This window comes from Neodiprion lecontei, chromosome 5 (genome assembly GCF_021901455.1).
Source record: "Neodiprion lecontei isolate iyNeoLeco1 chromosome 5, iyNeoLeco1.1, whole genome shotgun sequence".
In the NCBI taxonomy this organism is placed as follows: Eukaryota; Metazoa; Arthropoda; class Insecta; order Hymenoptera; family Diprionidae; genus Neodiprion; species Neodiprion lecontei.
This window is the reverse complement of record NC_060264.1, coordinates 21,513,287-21,533,939: the sequence shown is the minus strand read 5'-3', so window position 1 is coordinate 21,533,939 and position 20,653 is coordinate 21,513,287. Positions and strand designations below refer to the sequence as shown.

The window sequence follows — 20,653 nt, the reverse complement described above, 5'->3', positions numbered from 1 at the left end:
AGTGATTGAAGTCATCGTGTCTTTCATGCTTTTACAATAACATTGCTATCCAAAATACGTTTTAAACCTTTGTAATATTTTGTAATAAATCCGTGTTCAATCATGAAAAATAATAGCCTTACAATCCACTCATTTTATAGGTAAATTGACAAAATTGTTGACAGATAAACACGCGCTGTCGGGTAGCAAAAAAGGAAAACATGAATCAGAAAAAAAAAAAAAAAATTAATCTTGGTCGGGATCGTACCCGGGAGCAGGTATATGAATAGAGAGCTATGCTTTTGAAACCAGTTTTTTCTCGAAAACGACTTCGAGTTGAGAGCTGCCGCTTGGCCTGTCGTTTGTTATTATAAGGCACTTTTCTACGCAAAAAGCGCTTTGAAATCCGTGATCCCCATCCAGTGATGTCACCTTGTTAGAGGGAGAGAGAGCGAGACAGAGCGGTCTGTACAACGGAAAAGAATGCATGAAATTGAAAACTGAAAAAAATAACAAGTATTGGAAACACAGAAACGTTCCGACTTTGAACACAGTCGATTTGTAGTGAATAGTTTTCTGTATAAAATCCGCCATCGCGGAAAGTAAAATTGAACGAATGGACAGTATTTTTTATCATTTTGAAACAAAGCATCTATATCATTGCTTTCGTTTAACATTTTGGTACTTCATGCTTCTATTTTTCTAAAGAGATCTAAATTGCTTGCAATACTACATTATGTAACAAGGGAATAAAGTCAAATATTAGCAATCACCCAAGGGAATAGTCGACTTTTATCCCTGTATTACATATACAGGCAGGACTTTATTTCCGACTCAACTCTGGCCGCAACAATTATTTGAAAATTGGGCCTTTTCAATTGGATTTATATTTCCCGGAAATGCGGTTTAGGAAAAAATATGTCATTTTCGTCCCACTTATGAGGTCAAAATAGTTGACTTTATGGTTGAGTCAGGAATAAATATATTAACAATTTGATAAGTGCTTAATGTACAACTCGTAAATATCCGTAAGAAATTTAATAAAATGTTTGACCCAAAAAAAAAGAAATTACGCGAAATATGGTTAACTCAAATAGGAACGCGTTTTTCTATTGTAAAGTACGAGAGAACGTTGCGCTGGATAATTGATATTCATTTATTTTTTTATTCACGTTTACAAACATATAACTATCAATTTTATCTATTTCGTTATAAGTACGTAACTTCTTTTACAGAAGCTGCAATTCTTCTTTCCTCGTTCAGTTTCTCATCGGATCCATCTTCATTGGAATTAGCGGATCGATATGCTCTTTCGGCTATCTCGGAAAGTTGTTCCGCCGTCGATTTTCCTGTCTGCCGTAACATTTGTGAAAAACTACCGTAACGATTTTCCAACAGCAAGTAAGGATGGCCATATTCCTGTACGCGAAAAGGAAATAAAAATGTCACAAACAAATAATAAAATCAAAGGTTGAGAAGATCAAAGCAGAAAATTATTGTATACCGTCCACAATAATTATTAATTTGAACTTGAGGGGAGTTTTGATTTTGAAAAAAATTTGCCAAACAGAAAACAATTTTCAGGTGTACGCGTGTGTTTTTTTTTTCTCACAATCTCTCAGCAAACAAAAAGGACAAATGTTGTTTATTTTGTGCAACTAAATATTGTTTCTTAAAAACTGGTGCGATACCTTTTTGCCTGCAATTGAAATAAGTACAGAATAAATTTTTACTGAAATTGTAACGGATTTTGGTTTTAAACGGTTCGGAACAAAATTTAGGAGGCTGGAGATAGGACAGACTCGGATCATCATCCGGTAATCGTAGAGCTGGAAGCGGAAAGGTCGGATAGAACGGAGAAGATTGCAAGTGGAGCAACAAAAGAGCACTGGACAAGGGAAGGAAGAGAAAGGTTTGAAAGAGAGATAAGATAGCCGGGAGCAATATTAGGCGAAGGAATAAATGAAGAAATAGAAGAGAGAACGAAGGAATTCAGGAGAGCGGTGGAAAAAGGAGCGAGAATCGAAGGGGGGCGGGGCGGAGGGGAGGAGAGAGACAGAGAAAAGGATGGTGGGATGGGGAAGTCAAAAACAAAACGAAGGAAGCAAGGAAGGCGCTGAGAGAGTGGAAAAAAAGAAAAGTGGAAGTGGGTACATGCAACAAACTGTGAGGAAATGAGAGATTCGTAAAAGAGGCGGAGGAAATCCTTCCGGAAACGGTTTTTCATTTAAGCCCGTACATCGTGGAAGATTGAAGTCTGGCAAAAAAAATAAAATGAAAAACTAAAATAAAGTAAAAAAATTACGTTTTTCTATGAACTATTTAATGCAATACATGTCATATTTTTGACGGCATATCCAAAGGCTGTGGATGAGAGAAATGGAGTAAATTAGAGGAAAAGAGTGGTGAACGGATGAATGAGTGTGAAACAGAAGTCTATAGAAAGGATAATGTAAGAAAAGACAGAATGTAACGAAATTGTAAAAAATAAATGTAAGAATAGGATGTTAATGGAAAATAAAGCGAAAGCGCGGAGAGAGTGAGAGAGTGAGAGAGAGTGAAGGGAAGCGAAATGAGTGGAAATAAATGGGCATGCGAACGAAAGGAAAGAAAGTAGGGTTGTTAAGCGGTAGGAATAGAATAAGGTAGAGTAAGGTTATGTTAAGAGTATTGTAGAGTAACGGTAAGAAAATTATGAAAATCCATGTAATCCCAAGGAAAACATTGATAAACGCGTACATACTATAGTCGTGTTATATTGCTCTTGACCGTTATCACATTCACAAAATGATGTGCCCATTTTTGTTTCGGTAGAAATAGGGAAATGTGGGACAGTTAGTAAAATATTTGAGGGACAAGTTTAAGACGAGAATCCCTTTTTTGTACGTACCGCAATCCGACCTCCGTCCATTACAAGGACCTTATCACTGTCCATGATCGTGTTCAACCGATGAGCTATCGTCAGGACGGTGCAATCAGCGAATTTCCGTCTGATGGTGTTTTGGATGAGAGCGTCGGTGCTAAAATTCGAAATTCAAGAGGTTGAGACCTAGATGCAAAACAGGATTTCGATTTTTCACGCAGGTGACACCATTTTTTCCGTGAGCAAGGATCGTTTTTCGGTATCTGAGAACCGCGATAGAATTATTCGCAAACTGAACGAACAATTTCTGAGGTCAGAAATGTGACGACATGCGACAAACTCGATAAAAGTAAACTACGTATATCGATTGGATAATGTCAAGTTTCTGACTCGATGCCGTGAAATTATGGAAACTAATGATGAGTTAGCAAAAGAATTTACTGTGTACGAAATTACGATATGTGACTAAGGATAAAGCAAGACAAAAGCGGGCTATATTAATTATTAATAGTGTTCAAATCGATTCGTTTGGGAAACAATTTACGTTTATTTTAGAGCGAAACAAACAGATAAATTCTGAAGTTAGCAAATCTTAAAACAACATTGTATTAAATAATGGCAATAATTGGTAAGGCAAAAACGACGCTTGAATTCGACCTCCGTTAAAAAATTTATTCTATGTAGATGTAAAAAATATCAGTCTAGGAAATCTTGGAAGACTGAATATTCAATGATACTATAATGCGATAATAAAAAAAAGTGGAATATCTGGCCGACCTTCATGCGCCAATGTCCGAACTTATAAACAACATTCTAGGCAGTCGGTTGAGTTGTGAGCTCAGAAAACATGATTCGATAGAAACGGAAGAATTAATTTTGGTATCTGAATAAGTCGAAAGTTGCTAGATCGATTGAATCATAAATCTAATTAATCAGGAATAAGTTGAGACGAACCATATTGATTGGGACCGAAATCATCAAGGTCTATTGGCCAAATTCTAAGATTTAATCATGTGAATTTTTTATCATTTGAATGATTCGTAACCTACTGGACCAATTAGACCCGAGATCCAATCAGTTATAAATTAAGGAAGTCGAATGAGTGAAAATCAATACTTTTCAGCTGCGATGATCTGTGAAAAAATGTAAAAATCGAGCAGACTGGTATTACAAGGAAATTCCGAAATATCGATGCTGCAGTTCAAATTTCTTCAAAATGGTTAAGAAGTTAGAAATCTAGTTGATTTGTTCGATTTCACTCTCAACGATATGTGATTTCCTTGAAAAGACCATGTTCCAAATAGTCGCTAAAAAATACCATTGAATATTTAATTTCACAACGTTCCAGATTAACTTGAATTACGATAAAAAAAAAGGCAATATTGAATTAACTACATAACGGCATGAAGAAATCTTTCGCTGACTTTTGAGAAAAACGTTTTCCGAAAAAAAATTAGCCAGCTGCACCGTTCATAGAAGCTTAAAATGAAAAATCGGTACCGAAGTTCGTATTTTTAACTTCAGCTTATATTATTTTTTTTTCCGTTGCATTTCAGAGCAATCGTTTGACGAGCACTCACCGCGTGACCATCTTGTGATAAAATTGACAATCTCACGGTTTGCACTGACCTTGGATCAACGTTGGCGGTCGCTTCGTCGAGAACGAGTATCCTGTTCTTCCTCAAGATGGCTCTGGCTAAACAGATCAGCTGGCGTTGTCCGACGCTGAAATTCGCGCCACCTCCGGCGACCTTGAAATCCAGAGACGTCACATCGTCATGAAGCTCAACTTCCCGCAGGCTGTCCCAAAGCTGAGCGTCCGAAAATTGGTCGAAGGGATCCAAGTTGTACCGCATGCTCGCCGAGAATAAAATCGGCTCCTGAGGGATGATCGAGATCCGGGGGCGCAGCTCGTGCAGTCCAATCGACTTCGTGTCGATCCCATCCAAATTTATTTCACCCTCAAGACCGTCTCCTGACAGCCGAAACAGCGCGGAAATCAGTGACGATTTACCGGCGCCGGTTCTTCCGACTACGCCGATTTTTTGACCCGGTTCTATCGCCACGTTCAGGTCCTGCCATAGGATTACGAAATAACGGAGGTCAGAAGTCTGGCAGATTTTGGATTCCACCGATCCGCATAAAAGTCTTTCCAACATGTAGAATCTTCGTTGTGAAATCGTTACGAAACCGTTACCAAATTTTCGCAAAATCATTCGAGCCAAAAGGCTTTGAACTTCTAAAATCTTTTACCGCACTTTACAATACTGCAATCAATTCAAAACAAGTGAAAAGCACTTGAAATCGGTATGTAGAAGATAACGGTCATCACACTGGAAAAGCTTAAGGTTTTGAAGAATATTTGAAATTGCACTAGGACATTATATGAAATTATTATTACAAGAGATATTTTTAATCGTATCAGGTTTTGTAAAATCGCAATTAGTCAAATTTCGTGAACTCATCTAAAATCGTGGTTGAAAAGTTATGAAATTACTTGAAATCGCAAGTGATCGCAAATGAATTATAGTCCCCCGGTTCAATCTCTCCGACTCATCTGTCGAAAAAGATGCTGTCGGGGTGCTTGAAACGTTTAGAAAATAGCAAAAATTCATTACGAAACATTATCAAATTTTCAAACATCGTGCACCAAGTCGGTCGAAAATTGTTTTCCCATCATACGAGAGTTTTTGAAATCTCTTGAATGCGTAAATATTCAAATTGCGAACCCCTGACAGCGTAAAATGGTGAATTTGGGGAAATTCTTATCCAACAGTTGACAGCAGGTGCACTATAGGCACTTGATAAGGTTATGATAAATTTTTTTATTCACCTTCAAGACCAGCGGCTTCTCGGCGGCGTATCGCATGGACATTTTATTGAAGGCCAAAGCACCTTTCGAAGGCCAAGATGGCGACGGTGGGTTGTCGGTTTTGAAGGGTCCCTCCTTTGGCAGATTTGTGTACTGAAGAACCCTCTCGACCGAAGTCATGAGGGAGATGACTTCGGCGCCTTGCCTAACGCCATACTGAAGGATTCCAGTTAGCATAAGGGACTGAGAAATAGCTAGTCCCACGGAGCCGGGAAGAGTGTCACCTGAAACCCAATTCATTGCTCTAAAGTCGCAAAAAAGTACCGTAAAGTATGATCAGAATCTTGTGTCACTGATACTCTCTCTTTTTCGTGAAACAGTTTTTTAATTTAAACAAAAATAAATAACAAATTTTATCATCTCAATCTATTTTACCGTGTTTCGTATTGTGATAGGGTACTAGAAATTACCTCAACAGGAATTACGAATCACAATAATTTTGATTTATGATTGTGTCATCGTCAAGGGCGGCAGGTTATCAATATCCGAGTATATAGTTGATTTTTCAAAGCCCCAAGAAAGGGGGCGAGGATAATTTTATTATTCCTCGGAAACATCGGTCTTTGTACAGGATTTTCAGTTTGAAGACATTACATTTTTGGCCTCTTTAATGAAGAATTTTGTCAAGATTTTTTTGCTATTGCTTCATTAACGCATTATATTTGGATCAAAGATTACTGATCACCTACACGTTTGGATCGGTAAACAGGTAAACCGGTTAATTCTAAATACCATGTGCCCGGCAAGAACTCCATATCATGGATACATGAAAATTACTTTCGTCGTACAAACTATGACATATGACGATCGTAAGCCAGTCGGCGTTGCCCGTACTAAGCCATCAAAATCCTAGCATTCCCATGTATTATAAAGTCAAAGTGATGGCAGTCCGGATGTGGACATTATATTTAAAATTTGATATAACGTTATCCGTCCGCTGGAGAGGCCGATATAAAACGATCGAATTGTAGATAAAACTGTGTTCGTCGCCGATGCTGGCCCATTACAATATCGGCAATTCTGTGTTTACTGGGTAACAATTGGTATAAAACTTTTGATAAACATCAAATAAGCTGTGTCCAACTGCTTCAAATTTGTTCGAATTTCGAAGTTTTCGGATAGAAGCAGTAAAAAATGAGTCACGACAATTTTTCATGCTCGTCATTTCGATGTAAAATCCGGTGAATTTTTCATCCACCCATTTTCGAAATCATCGCGGAAGTTTGTCGGAACGGAAAGTCGACCGATATTTGCCTAAGAATCCGTTTTTTGCATACTGGAGGTCAGAAAACATAAAAATTTATCCATGTTAAAAAAATCGTTTTTGACCGACACCAATACAATTCTTGTATCACCGTAGGCGATGAAAAGTAAAAAATACCCACCAACATTCGTCAGGATCATCGTGAAGCAAACGCAGGCTATGAAAACGCACGAAATTATGTCCATGACAAATCCGAGCGCGGTTGCTGTCGTTATCGTCAAGTACCAGGCGCCGGTGTGCGCATCTTGGTATCGATCAAACTCTTTCTGGAGCAATTCTTCCACTCGCGGTCCTCGGCTTCTTATCGTCGTTAATCCATCGAGGGTTGAGCTGACGTGTGAAAACACCGGACTCTTCGCTAAACAACACTCATTATGTATCATCCCAATAAATAAGATCACCTACGTCCCAAGCCCAACAGCTCAGCAAAAAAAAAAAAAAAATGCGAGTGCAGATGTTAGAGCATTGATCTAAAAGGCGTTGAAAAGTTTAGAGCTTTGTGTATCCAAGCAGCTCTTGCTTATTGTTCTAGAAAATTCTCAGTCCAAGTTACCGGTTTTTATGCGTTGAGAAACGTAGTTTTTGAGCATCATTTGTTCCGTAGCTCATCTTTAACTAACCACAATTTGGTTACAAATCTTTCAAAAAATCTGAAATACATTCCAGATAATTTTTGTGGCATTTTGACGTGCCGTTTTACAGATTCAAAATCCATCGGAATTGATGATATTGCGAGCAATTGCAGCCCGAGATGCGATATCGAGCCCCGACAAAAGGCAGGCTAAACTGACTTGTAGCTGGTACAATTTTTCACAGAGTTCAATTATTCGAACACTTGCGTACTCGAAAAAGTTCAAATATTGCTTGAGAATTATCATACATTTTTGAACGTTGTCGACGAAACTGTAGCGAGTCAATAAGATGTTGAGAATAACGTGAAAAATTACGTTTCTCGTTGCATAAAATTTGATAACTCTGTGTACAATTTTCGAACAAGTTGTCGGACCTGAAACATGATAAATCGAAAGACAGAATCGTGGACGTGTGGATTTTGACTTACTGACGCATTCCAGTCGCTTAATGTTCTGCGCAGTTTTCAGATAATAGCTCCTAATGACGTAGAAGATACCACTCATCAGAATAATCGGCAGGATCAACCAAGTATTAACAATCGCGATCATGACCAGGATGCCTACCATGTACATGAATATCTGGAACGCTTCGAGCATCGTTCTTGGAAGCAACTCATCCATGGTTCCAATGTCCTTGGAGAAGCGATTCAAAATCCTGCCTACGATGCAGAATAAAAGGAGAAATTATTTAAAAATCTGTGCCATCGTTATCATCGCATCGACTCACCAGTTGGATTGGTGTTGAAGAACCTCATTGTGGCTTGCAGAAGATTAGAGAACATGGTGTTGTGGATATTCTGACTCGCGTTCATGCAGAGCTTCATGAATAGCACGCTTCTGAAGATTGCGAAGAATACGCAGCCGGCTATGCAGAATGTGTAAACGTAAACCGCTACGATGGGACGAATTACGCCGTATTCGTCGAACCATTTCAGGTGCCCGGTGTTCTCTGTTTGGTCAACCGTTTGATTCGAAACAGTCGACGATTTGTTCAGGCTCAAAGAGATCCTCAGCGTCTCCTGGTTTGTCCAGTGGGTTATCCAGTAGTCGGTGCCACTCGCCGCTATTTGACCGGTTACGAATATCACCAAGAAGAATATCAGTGAGCAGATGTTACCACCAGACCTGAAGTACTCCCAGTACACTTTGTTCGATATTTCTCCCGTCGCCATTTGCTCCTCTGTTAAATCTCCACTCTCCTTACTTGCCTCGGTCGCCTCGGACTTAGTTTCCGCCTTACCGTTCAATTTTTCAGTCTGCAATTTCTAAGCGCCATTTTTATGACTGTTACAATGAAAAGAGCGATTTTTCAGGGGAGTTTTTGACTTGCTTTCTTACATATGGACCTGTGAGTTTTTGGGTCGCCTTTTTTTAGGTATTAGGAAAAAGTCGATTTCGCATGACAAGTGATCCCAGATTTAAAGCCGAAATTAGCAAAAACATTCGATACATTTTTCATGCAGATCTGATTTCTTGCTGCTTTTTGTCGATCACTGTTGATCCACTGAATACGTCCATCAAAAGACATCAAAAATATCAAAAGTCCAAAAATTCCTCTCAAGTGTCTTTACGACCTTTAGCCGGATTTGATTATGAAAAAAATTCTTGTTGAATTTTAAAATACGATGCTTGGTAATCCGATCGGAAATGATTCATTTGAATTGCATATTCGGAATTAGTGACTTAACAGCTCGCGAGAACTTGACCTAATTTTTCAGAAATCGTATTAGCATGAGCTTGATTATTTAATTTCTCAGTTTCCAGTTCGAAAAAGAGTTTTCCGAGGAAAGAAACATGCACAATAAATAACGATTTATACCGTGAAGTCGATCTTCTCCTCCTGACTTTCCACAGCGTACTCAATTTCGATAGTAGATACTTCTGGCTCGACAGATTGTGAAACTATGGAGTCCAGATTTAACGTGGCGACCTCTTCATAAGCTCCTTGCCGTTGAACTTTGCCCTGAAATAAAACATCTTCGTATCGATCTCGATTCTTATTTGACCTTTTATGAATAAATCCATGGTAAAAAAATATGTCTGACTATGTTGTGCATAAAATTTCCAAAAATTAAAAAAAAAATACCATCAACTTCATTACACTCACGTTATTCGAACACTTCCAAATATTGCACAAAAAATTGCATGAAAATACCAGAATTCGTATCAAAACTTACAATGCAAATTTCCCCAACAAGTGCTTAAAATATTTGAATCACCTGTCGGTTTTATCGATAGATATAAAATTTTCGTCTTAAGAATTTTGAATCTCGGTATCGATCGAAACTCTGAAGATATCTGCAAACTATTTCAACCTCGCTATTAAATTACTGAGCGTTTTGAAATTGCATGAAAGTAACTATCGGTAAAATCGTAACAGTCAAGGTCTGCGAAAAGTTACTCGAAACTTTTAAGACGTGTATTGAAAAGTACATATTCCGACATGTTCTTATGGCATTATAGCGGATGGGCTTACGCGATTCAAAACAATGACGACATCCGCCTGCTTAAGATGTTGGAGCTGATGAGTGACAAGGATCCGGGTTTTCCCCTTAAGGAACCCATTGATACATTCATCGAACAAGTGGCGACCGACGTGAGCGTCTACGGCACTCAGAGGATCGTCGAGAAGGTAGAGATCAGCATCCCTGTAAATGGCTCTAGCCAAATTGACGCGCGCCCTCTGGCCTCCAGAAAGAGATGCTCCCCCTTCACCAACGTAACTCAAGTCACCCTGAGGAAGCTGAGCGAAGTCCTTGAGCAAGGCGCAGACTTTGGTTACCTGTAATGGTTGTACGCAGTGCTCGAAAACTCCAGAATATCGTTACTTCTTCATTCTTAGATTATGGACATTTCTGTTTTACCGACGAATTAAGTAGATTATATTTTACACTTCTTCTTTCTCCTTAGTGATCGAATACCAACAAGTTTAGGGAATGATAAGGCTTATGGGCGAATGTGTATGTTCTCTAAGAGAATTTGATCAAAAATTGCAAAAGATATGAGATGTAACTGTGACAGAATAGTCTGCCATAAGCTCAAAACGGTTGATATGCTTTCACTAGTACATTTATAGCGCTTCCATCTACTTCCCAAACTTTTCTTGATGGCCGTACAAGCAAAGTTCAAAATATTGAAACGATTTAAATACTCGGGAGAATAAGAAACTGTAAAATACGGTCTGCTTACTCGGTCGGTAAGTCTCCTCGGTAATGGCTTCCCACCTCTTGGTACCGATTTTTATCATAGGGCTGACCGAACAGAATGTTCTCGCGTATGGAACCAGAGAACAGCCAAGGATCCTGGCTGGTGTACGAGATGCTAATGTCACGACTGGTGATTTGGTTTTCTGGTTTATTTTCGCCAGCGTATAACGACAGATTTCCAGCTCCAACTGGTAATTCACCCAAAATGAGATGCAGCAAGGATGATTTGCCCGAACCGACGGGGCCGACCAAAACTGACAAGGACTTGCTCCTTATCGTCAACGAAACCTCGCACAGTGTCGGTGGCAGTTTACCCAAAATCCAATTCGCGGCGACATTTTTCATTTCGATGCCAACACCGTTCTCGAGCCTCCAGTTCCTCTTCATCACTTCTATGACATCGGGCTCACTTCTGATTTCTGTTGACAGCTTGTTTTTTCCATTTTCAAGGCACTGGACCTCGTCCAGCAGCAAAAATTCCTGCAAATCAGTCGAGACAAATTTGGAAATGGTCAAATAGATGAGGATCGAACTCTCGTAATGGAAAATTAATTCTGCGATACTGACCGTCAACCTGTCAAGAGTCACTGCAGTCTCTCCGGCCATTATGATTGCTTGAGGAACGCAAACTACGCATGTGAACATCATCACACTGAAGAAACTCGATATTACGAACGTGATTTCAGCAGTCAGCGAATTTCCCATCATAACAAATGTGAACAGCGTGAAATAGAGGGACAGTCTCTCCGAGAATAGTATAATGCTCAGGTAAAAACCCCTCAGATACGACGTGTACTTTATCAGCCTGATCTCCAAGGCTCGAATTGTCGATACTACAATCTCGAACGGTTCTTCCCAAGAGTACATCTTCACTATCTGTTTAACCGAGAAGATCAGTGCATCGTGATTTGGACATGATCAGATCTCGCCAGTTCACAACTCCATCTAATTGTACCACACTTCATTCAGATTCTCTGGCCATGGAGACTTAATGTCAAAAACAATCTTATGCAACAACTAACACTGAACGTGTCATTACATTCCACCATTCATCTTACCTGTATTCCGGAGATCAATTCCTTCATCTTCTGAACCCGCTCATCGGTTTTAGACGCGATTTTAGCTCTCAGATTGGCACCGAGTCGGCCGAGGTACATCTGAATGGGCAAATTCTGCAATGTCACCGAGGCGACTCCAACCACAGCGGCAACTCCTACAGATCGCCACATGATATACCCCATGATCGAGACCTGAAGCCAAAAATATTCTGGTTTATGTAGAACGACGAAGAGTTTGCAATAATAGCGAGTCTTACCTGAATCGGCATGATCCAGAGATGGTGGAAGTACAGGGGCACGATATCAAAACGAGCCACGTCGTTGCTTATTAAGTTCGAAACTTGACCTGCCGCTGTGTTGTTCACGGCAGCCTGATTCAGCCTAAGAACCTGAAACAGTGAATTAGTAACGCTACAATTACCAAAAATTGATAAAAAAAAAAACTTTGTTGTTCGTAGAATGTGTATCCTCAAGAGGGTTCTGACAAAACCGGTCGAAACGACCATAAGAGACCATCACGAATGCCTTCGGATTTCCGGAAGACCGTGCACTTCCCAGAAGTGATCTAATCGCACTGACGACAACATGTAACAAGATCACGAAAAACTAAAAATCACGTTTGAACAACACTGACTACCTACATCCAACGTTCGGCTGGATTTCTCATTTTCTGACCTTTCCGAAGACCATGAAGAGGGTCAGCCTTAGATTCAATGACTGGTTTCCGTTTGTCGGGTGAAATAAGATGTCAGGAGGAAACAGAACCACAACGCAGTTTCCAAACCCTGTGCACAAACCTTTCTGTATATGATGGAGCAGCAAGCAACTCTGACACACATTCCAATCTGTCTATTGCGAAGTCCTGTGTGATGTATCGTGAATATGACTAGGAGATTCGTGAGGATAAGCAGACCAGCGTAAAGGATGGCGTCATTTCGGCTCACCGGATTGACACCGGGATTGAAATGGCTGACCACCCAGCCCTGAAGGATCGGCAGATATACTCGAAGCACCGCTGATTGCACCAGCATCAGTAGACCCTGGATCATGTATCTCGCCCAGAACATTCGTGCTATCGCTGCGCCGAGCGACGGCTTTCTGCTTGGTACTGTTTTCCCGTTTTTTCCAACCACCTGCACCTTGTTCGCCTTGGCTAACTCCATATTCCACTCCCTGTTGTGGGCAGAAATGGATTTAAATAAATGTGATCATATACAGGTCAACGGAAAGGGCAAGTTTCAAATAAAACCGGGTGTTACTGATGGATTATCGTCTAGTTCTTCCAGAGATTGATTCAATAACAAAGAGCCAACAACAACGTGTTTTTTGTAACACATGCACGATTTTCGCATTTTTTTTTAACTCAAAATCCGAGACCAAAGTAGCCCTTTTACGACTGGTGGGCAGTAAGTATATTACAAATAAATCGAAAAAATATACATGTTGTATTAATTTCCTAATTACGTAGACATTTCATTTTATTGATCAATGTGATTTGATCTCCGACTTTTGACAAATGTAAACGCAAAATCTGTACATGTGTTACAAAAAATATGGTGTGTACCAATGGCAAAGGGTGATTTTCACCCCTGTCTATTTGCATTCCTTGTTTCATTAATTTCACACGCGGGTTAAAATTATGATTTCAACTTCAGGACAAGTACAATAGGTTTTTCAGAATTTTTTGTTATCACTGTTTCCGGCATTTTCTAACAGATTGTAAATCGAGAACTAAATGCACCAGAGACTTTGAACGAAACCCAAAATGTTGATTCAAGCTCTCGCTAAATTTCATGCATCAGAACCGGGTTTTCACCGTGGTTGAAAACCTTATTTTCACCTCAAGTAAAAATGCTAGATTCATTTTCAATTCGGATTTAGATTCTGTGTCATAAATCCTTCGACTGGCGGTTGCTATTCTGTTTGATTATATTCATTTCCGTTGATTGAAGGAAGAGTTGTTTAAATAGTTCAATCACGGGATTCCATGGTTTTTTCTCACCTTTCGAGACGATCGCCCAGACGTTCGGATTCATCGGACTTCAAGGGATCGTATAAGTCCGAGATTTGAAGATCTCGTGTCGCCCCTTTCCAAAAAATGTCCGCTGTCCATCTGCGTGATTTTAAAAATGAAGGAGGCTTTTATTTTATTAAATTTTTATTTATTTTTTTTATTGAAACATTAATTTCACCCTACTAAAAATTACGATTGCCCAAAAGTAAAACGATGACGACCATTTTTTTTTAAATTTTTTTTTATGACAAGTGTCTTACTCACCCGAAGCACAGATAGCTCAAAGGATTCGACTTCTCCTCGGGATTTCTGCAGCTCTGTTTTTCCCTAGTGTCCATGTCTCGAAAAATTTTCTTGAAATATTTCCTAGGTTGGATACCGCTGCATCAACGTTAAGTAACGATGATCTGGAAACAAAGAAACAATCGTTCCGTCTGTTTTCGAGGCTACTTTTTTGGGTCTATTGAACTGTACTTTTACTTAAAACTTATCGTGTGAAACATACTATTCGATGGCGCTATATTCTATTTGATACGGAAGGTACACTGACAATTATTGACGAGATTTTTATCACACAGTTGGAACAAATTGTTGAAAGTTTCGGTATTCTTCGACTTATTGTTAGTCGAACCGCGGAACTTGGTTCTCCACATACCGCAGCTCATTGACCCACCTATGATACGTCATTATGGTGTATACCTGCTGCGGATTATGTGAATATATTACATATTAACGACCATGAGCGAAACAGTCGGGAAACAAGAATTTCAAGTTTAGCGAGTTGATCGGTAGGCTGTTTTATAGACATTGCATCATGGTTTCTTCGGCCTTCATCGATATAGGCATAAGATGCATTGTATACAAATAAGCTACATGCAATGATTTGTAATTGCCACGTGATTTACTCTCACGCTTCTCGTCCCTATTATGCATTTATTCCTTATTCTTCTATTCTATCCCTTCTCTTTTGAAATCAATTATTTTTAAGATTAAATGTCATATGTGAACGTGACAATTGCGTCTTAGGATTACAGCGTGCTACTCCTTTATTACCACTAATGTTATCATTGCTTCCCGAAATATATGAAACAACTTGCGTCTCGCTTTGAGAAAACCAACCTGCAGATGCTTGAAATACGTCTGTGCGCGTTTAAAGACCTTGTAATATAATTGATGCGAAAAAAAATTATTGGTAAAAAAGAAAGAGGCATAAAGTCAAGATTTCAAAAGTGTAGCTGTTATTTGAAGAACATGGAATGTTGTCGAAAGAATCTTTTCGAGACGTAGCAAAAACCATAATCTTCACATTCAAACTAACGACAAAAATCGCATTATTCGCCCGATTTCGAGCCAATGAAGTTCATTTTGCTTAAAAAGGTCAATACGCGAGTCTATTAATTGAAATCTGTAATTATGTTGCACGTTTCGATCTTATGGTTGCCTGAAGAGTTGTAGAGAAAATTAATTTCGTTTTACTTTTTGAGAATTTCTCTACAAGTGAACTGAACCGCATTTTATCAAAGTTAGGAAGTAAAATTACATCATTCATTAATGTGATCGTTTCAATTATGAATCATTCTTTGTCATAAACGGCAATCCTAGGCTTAAGACTTTTGCATTAATTTTCCTTGATCTATAAATACCGAAACTTGACTCTGAATTTCCTGATTGGGTAATCCAGGCTCTTCTGACGTCTAGATTTGAAAAACATTATGAAACCGTTACAAAGTGGAAAGAAGTTCATTCGTGGTTAAAATTGAAGGAAAAGATTCGTCGCCTATCATGATCGTGTAATGCAAAGAGAAGCGCAATACCGACGCGATATTTTGAAACGTGTAATTACTTTTCTACAATGCCTTGCCCTACGTGTAAACTTTACCCATCTCGTTAAATTGTATGTAACTATGAAAAAGCATTTTCGTCGCGTTTTCAAAAATGAAATAAATGATCATTACTCTAGTAAAAGTATATAAAATAAACTAATTTTGTTAATATCAAATAAAATAAGGAAGCACTTCGTAAACTTGATCTTGACTGTTAAATATTGTTCAATAATTGTAAATAGTCCACCCGATAAAAGTCGAAAGGAACATCTGTTAATTATCGTAAGATCTGTTGCATTTGATGAGAAATATGATATATATCAAATCCTTGGACATTTTCTTAGTTTTCTACATGTTGTAAGTACCGCAGGAGAATAACTAACCCAAGTGATTTTGAAAAGGTCGTTTCAATGCTCTCGAAACATTTGCGCCCCAAGCTAGAAGTGGCTGACGATGCAATACTAGATATGTTTTCGGATAAAACAGGAATAGCCTCAGTCAACATGCTGCAAGATACTTAGCTTCTCATATCTCTCATTTCAAAGTTATTTGCAGCGTAATTGTTTGTCACAAAATATTGACAAGGCTTAATGTTATGTCTGAAATTCTGCAAACTCCGATAAATCACTTTGCCGACTGTGATTCATATTGCAAACTTTGTTTCCGTGTTACAGAAAATACCATTTCGCGAGACACGTAGACATCCCTATTTGGAAATATATACGTCAGCGTCGAAATCGACTAGAGTACCTGTTTGAGTGTTTCAACAGCGTTACATCGAGTGACCGGTAACAAAAACGAGTTTGACACGTTTTGCCTCGTTCTATCTCGTTCCTTTTTTTATGTCACTTGATGATATACGCAGATACTTCGTATATATATATATATATATATATGTGATCAATGTGAATGTTTTGCATGCTATTTCGCGAAACGGATTTCACACGAACCGCTATGTAATCCGGCTGTGTAAACTTGTCAATATTGTATACTTATACACAGCTGTAACGTAGATAGAGTATACGATTCTTTGTTACCACCTATGTGACTGCTGAAACTGTAACGAAATGGAAGATTAAGTACATAACTATAAGCAGTTGGTATTAATTATATTTTATGAAACGAGGTTTTTTCACCTCACTGTCACTTTTTAAGGGCCATCCATAAACTACGTTAAATTAAAATTCGAATAAACACGGACAATGGAAAGAGATCGCATTTTTTAATGGTAACGTTACTTCGATGGATCCCCCACCCCCAAGTGGTAGCGTAATTTAGGAACGACCTCCTCTACAATTATTATACGCAGATAAATTTTTTTTCACTCAAATTTTCCGGTCAATGTTATTTATTAAATAATCTTCTTTTTATTTCCAATTTTCAAAGAATTAAAACGGTAGCGGAAAAACGATACGAAAAAGTATTTTTATCGATTCCAAGTACATCTTGAAACACATCAGCCGGTTCGTTCTTCACAGAATACCGATAATTTGCAACAGACAGCCTTCGAGACGAGTATTAAAAAAGTCGTTAGTCTTCATTGATCTCATCGATCGTTGTATACATCGGTAATGCCTTACAATCGATAAACACGGAAGAAACTGAATATGGCAAAAAGTTATAAAACAGTTCAAATTGAAAAAATTTCCAATTTTCGATCCATCAGAATCATCAACCGATCAATTACTAGGTGCACAATTCGAAGCAGCATTGACTAGGTTATTGATAAAATTGCGTGATAATGTTTATTAAGCCTATTAACTCTGAAGGGTCAATCTGATGCGATACTTTTTTCCCAAACTTGGGGCAAGAAAAATTTAATGAGAATAGTCAAGATTGCAAGTATACTTGAATACTGACGAAACATGAGCAGAATGGCTGTTATTGACGCAAGTGCTATGTAAATTCACCGGTGCGATAAATTTTCGGCGCCTGAACTCAACCTTACCAAGAAACTGAAGACAAAATAGGCCACGTTATTTTAATTGTAATATCGTACATTGAAAAAAGTTAAAATGTTCAGTTTGGTCATTCTGACACATTTGTTCCTATATTTTCATGCGAAATTCTTAGTTTTTTGCACGTTTCCTCATCTCTCATGATTTGCATTAATTTCAAATCCTACTGCGAAACTGAGAAATTTTAAATGACACATTTCTGTAAATGAATCAAAACAAGGAGACCGAAACTTTTGTTATAATTGCGATTCACTTCGAGTGTTGAATTTGAAAGAAAAAAAGACGCACAATTCCATCAAAATATTTGTTCTATCCCGAAAAATTTCGAGGTTCATCGCACCCGAAAAAATCTTCCTGGCAAAGAAATTTTCGTAGCGTCTCGTTTGAAACCGAGGAATTTTCATTCATGCATCTCTATCACTTTTTAGTATGACACAGTTATACAACTACACATCGATATCATTCGCGACAAGATTTGATAATCGCTGGAGGCACCAATTATTTTGCATCAGGATAGTAATCGATCATTATGGTCAATCCTGTACCCAGAGATATTCCATTCGTATAATGTGAGGTGTAACCTCGATCCCAAACCATGCAAATACGCGTTGTAGGCTTCTTTGCCCAAAATTAGACATGTTTGGAGAGTTTTAAAAAAAAGTCGAGACCTTCGGAAATTTGAACCAAAGAAATCGTTATCAAAATCGGTTTACAATGTTCGATTGCGATATTCCTCGAGTACAACGCGATCTGAAGGAAGAAAAATGTAACTCTGTTAATTATACACACTTTCAAGTCGGGAAATCGGTTATGAAATCGGCAGATTCGATTGTTTGAAAGTTCTATCTATTATCCTCGTTTACGAATCGGCACAATTTACGAAGAATAGTAAATCGGTAATGCACCAATGGAACACGCCTCGGTTGTTAACCACTCGCTAAGCTCGCGTCATTTGTTTCACACGCGCACCACCCACTGCATTTTGTCAACAGATTTATATACCATACACTACGACTCGTTAGTTGCCGTCCGCCCTGGATCGGCATCAATCACGTTCTGAGAGGAAGAATATTATTTCACGCTGGTAAACGAGGTGGGAATTCCTAGGAACTATCGAAGTAAACAGAGATGCTCGATCAACGAGTGACGAAGATAGGATACTATTGGCAATATAACAAATAAAAACACCGTCCAATTGTACCGAAACCGGTTGTTGCAAAGCAATTGTTAAGGGTAGGATGTGATGAATTTTAGTTTATTGATTATAAGTCAAATATAAAAGAAAGGGAAATAAATAGACAATTACGAGAAATAGTTGTTGACGATCAAAGAGAAAATTATGCATTTATTTGGGTCATTTTGGTTTAAAAAGTCAACTATAATTTAATAGTACAGAATACCCAATTTATAGTCCCTGCACGTCGCAACCCAACAAACTTGGTTTGATAGTTTAAAAAATATAAGTGGACGGCACAGGTGCATAAGTTAAAAGATATAAGAGACAATAGTCGAGTAAGAATAAAACAAAATAGTAACAATAACATAAAAACGGACGGTAAAAGTGTATATAGATAAAATCGAGCGGAACAACTATTCGAAGAATTTGAAGGGAGAGTGTTTGATGTGTCGTATTTATAATTATAGAATGGTGTGACTTTCTTTATTGTTTCAGTTCGTCGTTATTTATTGAATTTGTTACCTGATCAGGATTTGAGTCGATTTCACACACTTTATGATTTCCTGACACCTCCATACACAACTCTCTCCTTCTAAAGTCGTAGGCTTACTAATTTGCCGATCTGCTGATCCGCTGATCCGCTGATCCGTCCGAACTTCGGTTCTTACTTTCGTCTATCAAAATATATACATCGTCACAAGGATTAAGATCGGCCAAAAAGCGGCGGTTGCAAGGCAGTTCAAAATTATTCGAAAACAGTAAAATCAATATAAACTATCTGATTATACACTCGAAAATAATTATTTTCATTCTTGTTGACCGGTATCTGTGATTTACACCGATTGTGAGCTTACAATGAGATCGGCTAGAAATCGACAATTATCTCAAGACGATTCACAAATGCTGTGATACGATAAAATTGATGTAAAGTATCCGATACTCACGAAAATTATCAATTTTACTCACGTTGATCACTATCCCCGATTCACAATGAGCTGATTGACTGGCCCCTTCGCAGCACTTTGATCAATATTCCACAACCTCGCACTTGGCATTGACAACCACTTGGCATGTTATACCTTCAGGGGTCAGAGCTAGAATGACTGATTTATTGAGTTTCGAACTTGGTGACGTCAACTTCGGCTCAAAATTCGTACCAACTTCTTAGCGCTTTCTCTTTCATTTCATGTCACTATTTACGCGTCTGTTATCTTAGTATACCTACCCAGTGTCGACACTGGTTTTTACATCTGCGTTGACAATCCGGTACGTAAGTGGATTGAATTGCACAAACCGGGAATGAAGGATTTCTCTGTTAGCCGGAAGGACGAACGTAGTTGAATCATAATTGTCTTCTTTCTTCTCCCATTTTATTTCCGTTTTTACTAAAAAATTTTATTACCGTGAAAGATTGTCATCTTCCATGCTATTCACTGTCATTCACGTGATGTTAGATTTTCAAAATTAATTTCAGGAAAGAATTGATAGACTTTATTTGATCTAATTAGATCCATTCTTTGTATACATCCAATCTTATCCGTAAATAATATACGATCATATCAGATCTATTTATGTAGATCTAATTAAGTCTTTAAATTTTATATACAGTGCACTCTCTCTATAGAGCCACTAATGGACAAGAGGATAGAGTGGTATTGTTGGGTGTGAAGGTCAATGTCGAAATAAACTTTTATTCATAAAAAACCAAAACGTTTCGGCTTAACGGACAAGACGGGAAGCGATTTATGACGAATTGGAGGCCCTACACCAATCACACTCGAGTGTGCACGACATTCTCTGATCTTTA

General features: G+C 38.4%; 1 protein-coding gene across 6 annotated transcripts; it reads right to left on the bottom strand.

Moving 5' to 3' along the window:
* Window positions 1-1,120: 1,120 nt before the first annotated feature.
* Window positions 1,121-19,952, bottom strand: LOC107225997 (ATP-binding cassette subfamily C member 4). 6 transcript variants are annotated; one of them, XM_046741158.1, is made up of 18 exons: window positions 19,813-19,948; window positions 19,369-19,520; window positions 14,153-14,295; window positions 13,877-13,987; window positions 12,672-13,047; window positions 12,132-12,263; window positions 11,875-12,066; window positions 11,384-11,692; window positions 10,835-11,296; window positions 10,087-10,392; window positions 9,430-9,573; window positions 8,338-8,875; window positions 8,039-8,269; window positions 7,100-7,336; window positions 5,676-5,938; window positions 4,472-4,917; window positions 2,870-2,999; window positions 1,121-1,398 (listed from the first exon to the last, which is right to left on the bottom strand). In XM_046741158.1, exons 3-18 carry the CDS (start codon window positions 14,224-14,226, stop codon window positions 1,189-1,191), a joined length of 4,161 nt encoding a protein of 1,386 aa, XP_046597114.1. In that variant the 5' UTR covers window positions 14,227-14,295; window positions 19,369-19,520; window positions 19,813-19,948; the 3' UTR covers window positions 1,121-1,188. The 6 variants fall into 6 exon arrangements, with proteins under 6 accessions (XP_046597114.1, XP_046597117.1, XP_015522143.2 ...); XM_046741161.1 differs by having other exon boundaries at window positions 8,338-8,866; XM_015666657.2 differs by lacking the exon at window positions 19,369-19,520 and having other exon boundaries at window positions 19,813-19,952.
* Window positions 19,953-20,653: the final 701 nt, after the last annotated feature.

Coding starts and splice junctions, on each gene's coding strand:
- LOC107225997 (XM_015666657.2), bottom strand. CDS start 14,226: ATGGACACTAGGGAAAAACAGAGCTGCAGAAATCCCGAGGAGAAGTCG. Junction 11,693..11,874: donor AATTGATCTCCGGAATACAG/GTAAGATGAATG, acceptor TCGGTTAAACAG/ATAGTGAAGATGTACTCTTG. Junction 8,876..9,429: donor AGGAGAAGATCGACTTCACG/GTATAAATCGTT, acceptor AATGGCGCTTAG/AAATTGCAGACTGAAAAATT.